Genomic DNA, 10,986 nt, shown 5'->3' with positions numbered 1-10,986 from the left:
GTACACTTAGAGGTCACGTTTGTTTGTGTGTGTGACTGAGAATGTGTTCTGTTAATAGGCACTTTTTATGTTTGTCATAGTTTTATTCAGACAAAGTCAGTGTTTACTATATAGTGGATTTTTATGTGTAGTTCTAAGAAATAAGGAAATGGAATGTGAAATACTGAATAAAAAAACACAAAAAGATTTAGAAAACAATATATATGTTCAGAAGTCAAAGTACAGTTATGACAATGTTCTGGTGCATATCGTGAGCTTCTTTCCCTCCAGGACATCTACAACAGGCGGTGCATAAGGAAAGCTCGGAGGATCATTAATGACTCCAGCCACCCATCCCACAGTCTGCTCTCTCTGCTCCCCTCAGGAAGACGTCTCCGCAGCATCCGATCCCGCACTAGTCGACTGAGGGATAGCTTTTTCCCTCAGGCCATCAGACTAATTAACAGCCACAAATAACACAGCACACAGCATATTCAACAGTTCAACACCGGACTATACACACATGCACACACGCACACTGTATTCGTACTGCATCAATACACATGGGACTATACACACACACACTGCATCTAATCTAAAATAACAATCTATCTGACAATAAGCTATCGGTACCACAGGACATTTCTGTATCTGTACAGTCCGTTGCACCTTAACATGTTACATAATATTACACGTATGTAATACTTTATTTATATACATATATATATATATATATATATATATATATATATATATATATATATATATATATATATATATATATATATATATATATATATTTATAATTATACTTATACATACATATATGTATGGTCATATATATGTTTAGTAGTACACTGTGTGTACTGACTATGTATGAACACATTGCATCCTTTCCACATTTTCCACATTTGCACATTTCAATGGTACTGAGCATTTTGCACATTTTTTTCTAACCTGTCTGTTAACTGTTCTATTTATGTTTCTACTACTGTATGTAAATGGTTCTGCAATGTCTGGAGCTCGCTCCCAAGAATTTCACTCACCAAGGCACATGTGGTGATGTGACAATAAAGGTGACTTGACTTGACTTGACTATCAGAGATTCGGCCTCATCAGGACTGAGCTCATGGGATAGTTTTAAACATTACATCTAAAGAACAATGACGGTACTTAAACTGTGTCTGCAGTTCATCAAAAAAATGCATTAAAGATTTACAGTGGTTCCTAAAAAGAGTTTTATGTTTAAACATTTTTTATTTTACTTTATTTAATGTAATACTTTGTCCCAAACAGTACCCATAAAAGAAGGATATGTTGTGTTATGTTGCTGTTTAATTGTAATGTTCTGGTTTGGTTTTATTATTGCTTTTACTGGTAATGCTTCACCGATTTAACATTCCTCAGATATTGAATTGTTTTTGAAATGGTTTCATAGTTCATTGCAATTAATCCACGATATAGACAATGTTGGCACAAAGTATTAGAGTATTCGAGTTCTGGAAAGTCCAAACAGAAAAAAACATGTTCTGGAAAGTCCAAACAGACAGTAATAGAAGCTTAGGATTAAACTTCAAGAATTTGATGGAAAGTAACATGTTCTGGAAGCCATTAAGCCGATTCCCATAATGGTCCATCAGCTTTTTGTCATTTATTTTGGTCATGTCTTTTCCAACGTGGTCAGTAATATAGTATTTCCTTACAGTCAGTAAGAAACTTTTTTATATAACTAAAAATGAAAGAAAGACTTTTAATCTTGGAAACTAGCATCTTTTAAACATCTTTCCCAGCAAAAGTGCTGTAGGTTTGTATTTATCTGTGTTTGAGCGTCATCTGGTGGACGGCTGCCATCTTTGTTTTTAAGCTCGTGCCACCTTCTTCAACGTCAAAAAGTAGCGCCGACGACCAACTCACGACCCAAACGGAACTAGTTATAGTGTCCTTCCAGATGGATACATTGTGGTTAAGAGGACGGTGCATGTCGTAGGTCGAAGGTTGCTCTGGACGATAAAGGTGAGGTAAGTGTAATAAAAATGTGACTTTAATCCTTATATTTACAACTGTATACGAATTTAAACTAATGTTAATGAAATAGTTAAGTGCAGTAAATGGAACGAGCGAACGAACGAGCATTATAATCGTATAATAAAGTGTTTTACAGCGTAAGGGATATTTTAAAAAGTGCGAAATACACGAATTACTTGAACATACAATGTTTTTTTCTTCTTCTTTTAATGATGTTAGCATCGTTTCCTCATAAATACGTGATGGATGATGTTGTGTTTTCAGTCTCTTCTCTTTTATTTATTTATTTATCTATCTATCTATCATTGATTACAATTGTTTTTCGACGTTTGTTTAAAAAATATTAATTTAAAAATTTTACGCTTTAAAAAAACCGTTAAAAAACGTGCTAACGGTTATCTAAGCGCACGAGGCGGTTAGGGTGGAGCAGTAGGGTTTGGACCTGGGCGTATTGGAGAAGGTTTTGTATTATTTGTTGATTATTTGATTCATTGTAGTTTTACAGTCGTATGCAAAAGTTTAGGAACCCCTAACAATTTTCATTTATACATATTTGGGTGTTTTGGATCAGCAATTTAATTTTGATCTACTAAATAACTGAAGGACACAGTAATACTTCAGTAGTGAAATGAGGTTTATTGGATGAACAGTAAATGTGCAACATGCCTCAAAACCAAATTAGACAGATGCATAAATCTGGTTGATTTGAATACCTGTAATTTACCTGTAACTACTAAGCACTGATTTAACTGGAACACACAATTCCAAAATAAGCCTTGAACTTCATAATCAGGTGCATCCAATCATGAGAAAAGGTATTTAAGGTGGCCAATTGCAAGTTGTTGTTCTTTTTGACTCTCCTCTGAAGAGTGGCAACATGGAGGCCTTAAAACAACTCTCAAATGACCTGAAAACAAAGTAAGATTGTTCAACATTATGGTTTAGGGGAAGGCTACAAAAATAAGGGCGTCTGCTAAATAAGGGTATCTGCTAAATGCTGTAAATGTAAAATGGAGGACTACAGTTCTGTAAGTGTTTATGTATTTGTTTACAGTTCAGTGGGAATTATACACGGTGTGAAATCAGTAGACGGTATGTCCGGGCGCGCCAGAGGAAAATCACGTGGCAGAGAGACTGGGGCCCGAAGCGATGTAAGGATGCACCATTTATACCGTTTTAAACTAATATTGATTGTTAAAGTTTCTGTTTCTGGGTGTGCATCAGGAAAAGTGCTTTAGACAAACACAAGCTTTTAAATTAAAATTATTTTATTTTATTTATATATTTTTTTGTTATTCATAAACATTGTGCTTGTGTTAAAATAAGTGATTTATTTTTACTCTCACAACCTCAACAAAACTGTTTTTAGAACCTTGTATGTTCTATAAAAGGTGTAAATTAATATTAGCGGTGTTATTGGTTGAAATTCATGATATTGTCGTATAGAAAAATCACGGTGTAGATCGACCACCTTAAAAACGCACAAGCGATCAGGAGAAGATTTTTCGTGTGTTATTGTGGATGATAAAAGATGGCTGGAGTGACGAGTCGTAAAAAAGTGCATGATGATTACACCGATTGCTCTGATATAACCGTTACTGAGGATAGTGTGGAGTAAGGGTAAGTGCGTAGTTGCTGTATATAGAAGGGGAGGGGGGGATTTTTCAGCATAAATTTGTATCCAAAGCTTCTAACACACCATGTTTATGCCCAGCAACCACCTCTGCCTCAGAAGGAAGCTCAAGCCGTGTGGCCACCACCGCCTGAGAGAGAGCTCCAAGGGAGGGGAAGACAGAAATCTGCCCCCGTGGCAGCAGCAGAAGGTAGTTTTTAACTATCAAAGTATCCTGACGTTTAGCTGATCTCAGACATTTTTTCCTGTCAGGTTAAATAATTGTAATAAACATATAAACATATTATGTGCTTATTAAGTACTAATAAATAGCCAATATTCTATAAGTATTCATGCTAATAAGCAACTAGTTAAATGTCCCTAAATAAAGTGTTATTGTGAATGTTATGCATTAAACATGGTTAAACACACCAACATATTCTTACAGGAGAAAAGCCGTATAACTGCTCGGAGTGTGGGAAGAGTTTTATGACACAAAGTAAACTCCAAATACACCAGCGCATTCATACAGGAGTGAGGCCGTATCACTGCTCGGAGTGTGGGAAGAGTTTTATTACACAACATGATCTCCAAATACACCAGCGCATTCATACAGGAGTGAGACCGTATTACTGCTCGGAGTGTGGGAAGAGTTTTACGCAGCAGAGTAGTCTCCAAAGACACCAGCACGTTCATACAGGAGTGAGACCGTATCACTGCTCGGAGTGTGGGAAGAGTTTTACGCAGCAGAATAGTCTCCAAACACACCAGCGCATTCATACAGGAGTGAGACCGTATTACTGCTCGGAGTGTGGGAAGAGTTTTATTACACAAAGTAAACTCCAAACACACCAGCGCATTCATACAGGAGTGAGGCCGTATCACTGCTCAGAGTGTGGGAAGAGTTTTACGCGGCAGAGTAGTCTCCAAAGACACCAGCATGTTCATACAGGAGTGAGACTGTATCACTGCTCGGAGTGTGGGAAGAGTTTTACGCAGCAGAGTAATCTCCAAATACACCAGCACATTCATACAGGAGTGAGACCGTATCACTGCTCGGAGTGTGGGAAGAGTTTTATTACACAACGTGATCTCCAAATACACCAGCACATTCATACAGGAGTGAGACCGTATTACTGCTCGGAGTGTGGGAAGAGTTTTACACAGCAGAGTAAACTCCAAACACACCAGCGCATTCATACAGCACATACAAAAGATTGACCTTTTCCTGTCTTTGGAATATTTTATTTATAAATACAATATTTAAAAGAAAAAAAAAGGTGTTGCTAATAAATGTATTACCTTCTTTTCAGATAGGTTTAAAATAAATAAAAAAAAGTCTGTCGTGTGTTTTTTACATTAAACCATAAATCCTGTAATATTTTAAGCTCATTTTGGGGTCATTTGGTCAGAGATTCTACACAGACATTATCATTGGTAGGACTACAGCCATTATCGCCTGTAGTTTTTTGTCCTACCCGTTTTCATAAATTCCCAAATTCTGTGCAATGTATTGGATGCTAAATGTACTGTCCAATCATCGTGGGGATATAAGATAGTTTTAAACAATCCGAACGAAGGAAGGCGGGACGTGTCTGAATACGGGTGGGAAAACAAACAAGAGTAACCGCGAGCACAAACACAGCAATACCAACCTAGCCTTCTAAGTTGATGCAGCTCTTCACGTCCGCGCTTTTTTGTTTTTCTCGGCAATATGGGGGTTCCAAAATTTTACAGATGGACATCCGAGCGATATCCGTGTTTGAGCGAAGCTGTGAAGGAGCACCAGGTTTGTGTTCATAAATGATGCTAGTTAGCTTTAGCACTAGCATCCGGCTAACACTTTACCTCAGTCAGGGCTGTGTATGTTTACAGGTGTATTTACACATGATTGGTGATTAATTTTAGCTAAAGAAGGCAGAAAGGAGAATAAATTCACCGTGGAAACATTCTGAAGTTTTAATTTCCAGCGCTTTAATTACTCAGTGAAGAGTAAGTAATTGTGGAACAATCCCAACTCGATGTGTGTTACAGCTGTAGGTCACTACATAGAGCGCGAGGGGAGGGAACTTTGTGCTAACCCCAGTGCTCATGACAGGACATAAGGGTCATGTAGTCTGTAGCTGTGACAACTTACATGTGGGTTTATCTCTATAGCCACACAAATATAAACAACGTTTAATATATAAATATATTGTTTAATACTAAATCTATTTAGTATTATTCTTATTATAGAATTATATTGACGTCATTATAGAAAGTTTTATTTGTAAAACTGAGGTGATTCAGATGGACTTTTTAGATGAGAGAAAATTAATGTATAATCGTTTATAATGAACTTTGAGTATTTTTTTACTTGTATATCTATTTCTTTAATATATGTAGGTGTTTTTATATTAAAATATGTTTTTATATTAAAATATATAGTCAGGTGTTCATTTAACTGGGAGCAAAATAGTCAGATATTTTCCACTACCTCGACTTTCGCATCATCAAGCCCAGGAAGGTGTTCTTCATGGCCGTGGATGGTGTCACACTCGGGGCCAAAATGAACCAACAGCGTGGCAGAAGGTTCAGGTACGTTCTACATCCATTAGTGCAGGATGCATCTAACAGGAAGCTGCTTGCTGGTCTGGATTGCCTTAACGAGTTCGTTAGGTTGGTGATTAAATTAGTGATAGTTTATATAGATTATGTTCAAAAATAATACTCATATATGGAAGTTTCACTGGGCTACATCCCAAACCGCACTCTACTGTAGGTCACTTAATGTCAGTTGTTGCTCTCATTTCTTTCAGATCAGCAAAAGAAGCGGAGGAATAATAAAGAAGGCTGTGGGGAAGGGCGAGGATTTACCTGCAGTGACCCGGTTCGACTCAACTGCATCACACCCGGTTTGTGTTACAGCTTTTACAGAATATTAACAGTTTATCACACTGTTTTAGTTCATTACAATCTTTTTAAAAAGCAGACGTCATAATCATGAGTTTTTTTTATAAATTGTGTTTATTGTAATTATTCATATACAGTGGCAAGAAAAAGTATGTAAACTGTTTGGAATAAACTGGTTTTCTGTTGTAATTTGTCATAAAATGTGATCTGATCCTCGTCTAATTCACAGCACTAGACAGCATGATTGATGGACAGATAGAGGGGGAGAGAGAGAGAGAGAGAGAGAGAGAGAGAGAGAGCAATAAACTTAATGAATATAAATGAATTATAGCATCCAAATTTTTTTTAATAAACTGCAAGGCTGTAAATGCATGAAGTAATTAAATAAACACATTTAGCTATTTAACTATAATATAATCAGCACTAATTGGTTGCATTATGTTTTTTTATTATTAAATTATGTTCTTTACATTCTCATATGTGTTATTATTGTAAGCCTTTTCTTTTTATTCAAGTCTTTTTTATGTTAAAGTTTCTGAAAGTTTAGGTATATGTTCATGTTTTGCTTCATTTCTCTGTAGGTACGGAGTTCATGACTCGGCTTCACAAACATCTGAAACCGACTCACAGACCGACTGAGTGAGAGTGTATCTGTCTGGTCACAAGGTGAGCAGAGTGACCGCACACACATACACACACACACACACACACACACACACTCTGTAACAGGTCACACTGCAATCACTGTACATCCCTAAATATATTTTTTTCTTTATGAAGTTTCCATCTCCAGGACACATTAAGTAAAAGAAAACAAGACCCACAAATCCGTGATCACGAATTCGTCCCCTCCGTTTATAAACCGTACTCACGGATTATTAAACTGTTCCCTCAGTTTTACAAAGCGTGCGCATGAGGAAACAATCTGTGCTATCAGATTTGTAAACTGTACCCTCAGGTTTTGTAATCCGTACCAACAAATTCATAAACCGTGCGCACGCTTTCGCAATCCGTACCCATGGTTTTGCAGACGGTACTCACTGATTTGTAGCCCCTCCCTCATTTTAGACACCTGAAGTCCACAAGCAGGACAACAGCTCCACAAACAACGTGTTTAAACTTCATATTTTTTAAATATGATAGAGGGTTGGATGACCGTACTGTGTCAACTTCAAGAGGAGAAGGTAAAAACCAATACAATACGAATAATTCCTTGGCTTAATACAATTGTATAAAGTTATTTAATAATAACATATTAACCAAATAAGTCTTTAAATAATTATATAAAATTGCATTACTATTTAAAATTGCATGCTACTTTTAAATGCACGGATGAAAGTAGCAACTGATTAAAATATTATTTCTTAAAATATCTCATCTCCGCAGGCATTATGACGCTCCGGGAGCTTGTGCAGATCGCGGGAGCTGACCTGTTGAAGGTGGCGGACCTGGCAGCGCGTATGGGAATGCGGTCCCTGTGTGTTGTCTGTCAACTCTTGCACCGCTGGAGGTCCTCCTTAACATCTGAGGAGCGTGTTCGGCTGAAGGACTATCAGTATACAGAGACCGGTCCTGCAGAGGAGGAACCCTTTCCCCAGCTGAACATCGCTCCTGACCTCGACGGGTATGAAGGTCCCCTCCTGGAGTGCCGGGGCGAGGGGGAGATGGACTTTGGGACAGTGTCGGGGAAGCTGCTCTACAGAGCCAGTGTTAAGGTTTTAAATAAGAATAAACTGAGTGTGAGGGTCGACACCCCATGGAGAAATGTACATGGTTTTAATGCTGATATTAAAGCAGACTGGAGACAAACCACCGTTAACCAAAAGAGCTGCCGACCTCCAGTGGAGGATTTTACACTGTATTCTCTCTGTGAACTCTTTTACCTCCGTATTAAACCCTGATGTTACACACGATTGTCCTTTCTGTTCACAGAGACAAACTGTTCATGCTTTTATTTACTGCTCCAGGTTACAGTCTTTCTTTGTGTTTTTACGGAGCTGCTTAAGGTCTTTTAATGTTGATTTTACTTTTCAGTGTTTTATTCTTGGTTTTAAATACGTCAGATTCAGGTGCCAACTGATCAATTTTATCTTTGGTCAGGCAAAAATGGCGATATACCTGAGCCGAAAAAACAAACTTGCTCAAAATACAGACTGAGAGTCTAAAGTAATCTTCTCTAGACTTATTAAATCAAGAGTTTAATTTCTATAAAAGTGTGAATGACACATGTTTCAGTCAGTGTGGTGTTGTAATAATGCTCTATGTGCTGTCATTGAAGGAGAACTAAGCTTTGCACCAGAGCTAAGCTGATGATGATTATTATTATCAGTTTACCTCATTTATTTGAATTATTTTAATACTCTTATTTATTTATATAGTTACTGATTGTTGTTTTTTACATGACTTGTGCAAATGAAGGATCTCTCTCTCTGTGTCTCTCTCTGTCTCTCTCCCTCTCTCTGTCTCTTTCCCTCTGCCCACCCCCCACCCCACCCCCCGCCCCACACACACACACACACACACACACACTCGGAGCGTCATGAAATAACAACAAATGAATTACACCTGAGTTTTTTCATCTTATAAACTATGAATTACTATTTATAATGTAACAAAAACACACAGTGAAATAAAACACATTCCCATAAACAAAAAACAAACACAAAATATCCTGATTGCTGGATAAATAGTTTATGTGATTTGTAATGACAATCATAACAAACAGACTGTAGGATTACAATTAAAACCAGGTATTAAAATAATATCTACAGCATTTTAAATGGATACATATGGATGTATTTCTAAAATCTAACCAAAAAAGTAAACAAATTCTTCTTACTCTTACCATCTGATGATCAAATTTGTGTGGTTTAAATGTATTCAGTTTTAAATACAGGAGAGATGGTCAGTGGTGCTGCATTTTTACCTCCTTCATTTAAACAAGGATTGAAGAATGGATAGAGTTCCTCAGTGAAAGTCTGACCAGTGAAAGAGTAGATATGAGATCTGGACTTCACATAATAAAAGGAGACCAGACATTCCTCATAATCCACAAACACCCCCACAACCTCCACCTTCTCTCTCAGTGTGAGTGGGACAAAGGGATGTTCACAAGCCTTATACTGATTCTCATTCCTCAGTATTACAGTCCAGAATCCATCCTGAGGAGTCAGTGTAATTGACATCTTCCTGTTAATGTTCTCTCTCGCGACTCCTAATGTCCAGTCCAGTCCAGTATATATATTATAAATGTGTTTGTAATTTTTGTTTTTCACTAAATACACAGAAAGGGACACAGAACATGAGAGAAAACCATTTGAGGTAAAAACGCTGAGTGTCTCTAGTGATAAATATCTGGTACGTTTTACATTTAGAAATAAAACATGGGACTCTCAAGTGATTGAGAGAAACTGTGTGTTTTTTTATTCTTTTTTAACTGTATGATTATAAATCTTTCAGCCTTCTTTGTCCAGCAAAACAACAACATTCCCCTCTGATAGACAGAGTTTTATACTCATCACTTTTCCACATACACGGTGTAACAAATCATTCAGAATCATTCATTATTTCCACACAATGTTTTACTCACATCAAGAATCTTTCATTTCTACAAGTGAAGCTGAATTCAATCCAATCATGAAGCTGAACAGTGAAGGGGAAAGAACAGTTACTCCAAGTTGTGGAATTTGGACTCAAACCTTCTCATTACATAAGAACATTTTGATATGAAAAATAAAATTAAAAGTATGTAGTGTAACGTTTACTTCCAGTTAGCTGTCATCAACAACAATGTCTCTGCACTAGAGCTTCTACCAGTTACTTTATAAAAAAATAATTCCTCCTGTGTTTATATGACTCATACTATTTATGGTTTTACAAATCATCACGTTTAATAAATAAGCATCAGGATGTCACATGGGTGTAGATTTGGTGTGAATGAATTTGCACATTTGAATTTTTACATTAAAATTAATTAATTGAAATAAAATTAGCTTTGTAAGATTTGCAGTGTTTCTACATAATTCCCATCATTTTGTCTAGCATTCAATCAATCTACTGATTCTGTCCATCCATTCATGTCTAATCTGTCTGTTGTCCACAAGCATTTATGATTGTTTCATTAAAAATATTACACAGAGTATAAATCCAAATGAAGGTAGTCTGTAACTGATTAAAACATAAACTTTATTTATTTATTTGTTTGTTTGTTATTTGGTGTTATTTCTTTGGGGCAGTGGTAGTTAAAGTGGTTAAGTCTCTGTGTTGATGAACAGAGGATTGGGGTTAAAGTTCCCCCTGCTGGGCCCCTGAGCAAAAGGCCCTCTGCTCCAGAGGTGTTCTTCTTTATAGTAAGATTTGAACATTTTACTATGTATATGATGAAGACAGAGGAGAATCTACACCCCTGGTTACTGCCCCGGGACACCAGTGGATTTTCCTAGAGTCTGTACTTCTGAACTTACTGTAGCTTGTTCAAA

The 10,986-nt window shown here is 36.9% G+C and overlaps 1 protein-coding gene across 11 annotated transcripts; it reads left to right on the top strand.

Moving 5' to 3' along the window:
- The first annotated feature begins 1,743 nt into the window (after positions 1-1,743).
- On the top strand, positions 1,744-8,416 carry LOC113653855 (zinc finger protein 239-like). Of its 11 annotated transcripts, XM_047804322.1 has the most exons (9): positions 1,744-1,997; positions 3,059-3,155; positions 3,719-3,827; positions 4,065-5,405; positions 6,044-6,193; positions 6,415-6,510; positions 7,090-7,174; positions 7,577-7,692; positions 7,895-8,416. In XM_047804322.1, exons 2-4 carry the CDS (start codon positions 3,099-3,101, stop codon positions 4,835-4,837), a joined length of 939 nt encoding a protein of 312 aa, XP_047660278.1. In that variant the 5' UTR covers positions 1,744-1,997; positions 3,059-3,098; the 3' UTR covers positions 4,838-5,405; positions 6,044-6,193; positions 6,415-6,510; positions 7,090-7,174; positions 7,577-7,692; positions 7,895-8,416. The 11 variants fall into 11 exon arrangements, with proteins under 11 accessions (XP_047660278.1, XP_047660274.1, XP_047660277.1 ...); XM_047804318.1 differs by lacking the exon at positions 7,577-7,692; XM_047804321.1 differs by having other exon boundaries at positions 7,577-8,416.
- The last annotated feature ends 2,570 nt before the right edge of the window (positions 8,417-10,986 follow it).

Source organism: Tachysurus fulvidraco, chromosome 19 (assembly GCF_022655615.1).
Source record: "Tachysurus fulvidraco isolate hzauxx_2018 chromosome 19, HZAU_PFXX_2.0, whole genome shotgun sequence".
Lineage (NCBI taxonomy): Eukaryota > Metazoa > Chordata > Actinopteri > Siluriformes > Bagridae > Tachysurus > Tachysurus fulvidraco.
This window is presented reverse-complemented; position numbering and strand designations above follow the sequence as displayed.

Bases quoted from the DNA above. Each gene is read 5' to 3' on its own strand.
- LOC113653855 (XM_047804325.1), top strand. From the start codon at position 3,099: ATGTCCGGGCGCGCCAGAGGAAAATCACGTGGCAGAGAGACTGGGGCC. The intron at 3,156-3,718 runs GTAAGGATGCAC...GTTTATGCCCAG, and splicing joins AGACTGGGGCCCGAAGCGAT to CAACCACCTCTGCCTCAGAA. The intron at 3,828-4,064 runs GTAGTTTTTAAC...ATATTCTTACAG, and splicing joins CCCCGTGGCAGCAGCAGAAG to GAGAAAAGCCGTATAACTGC.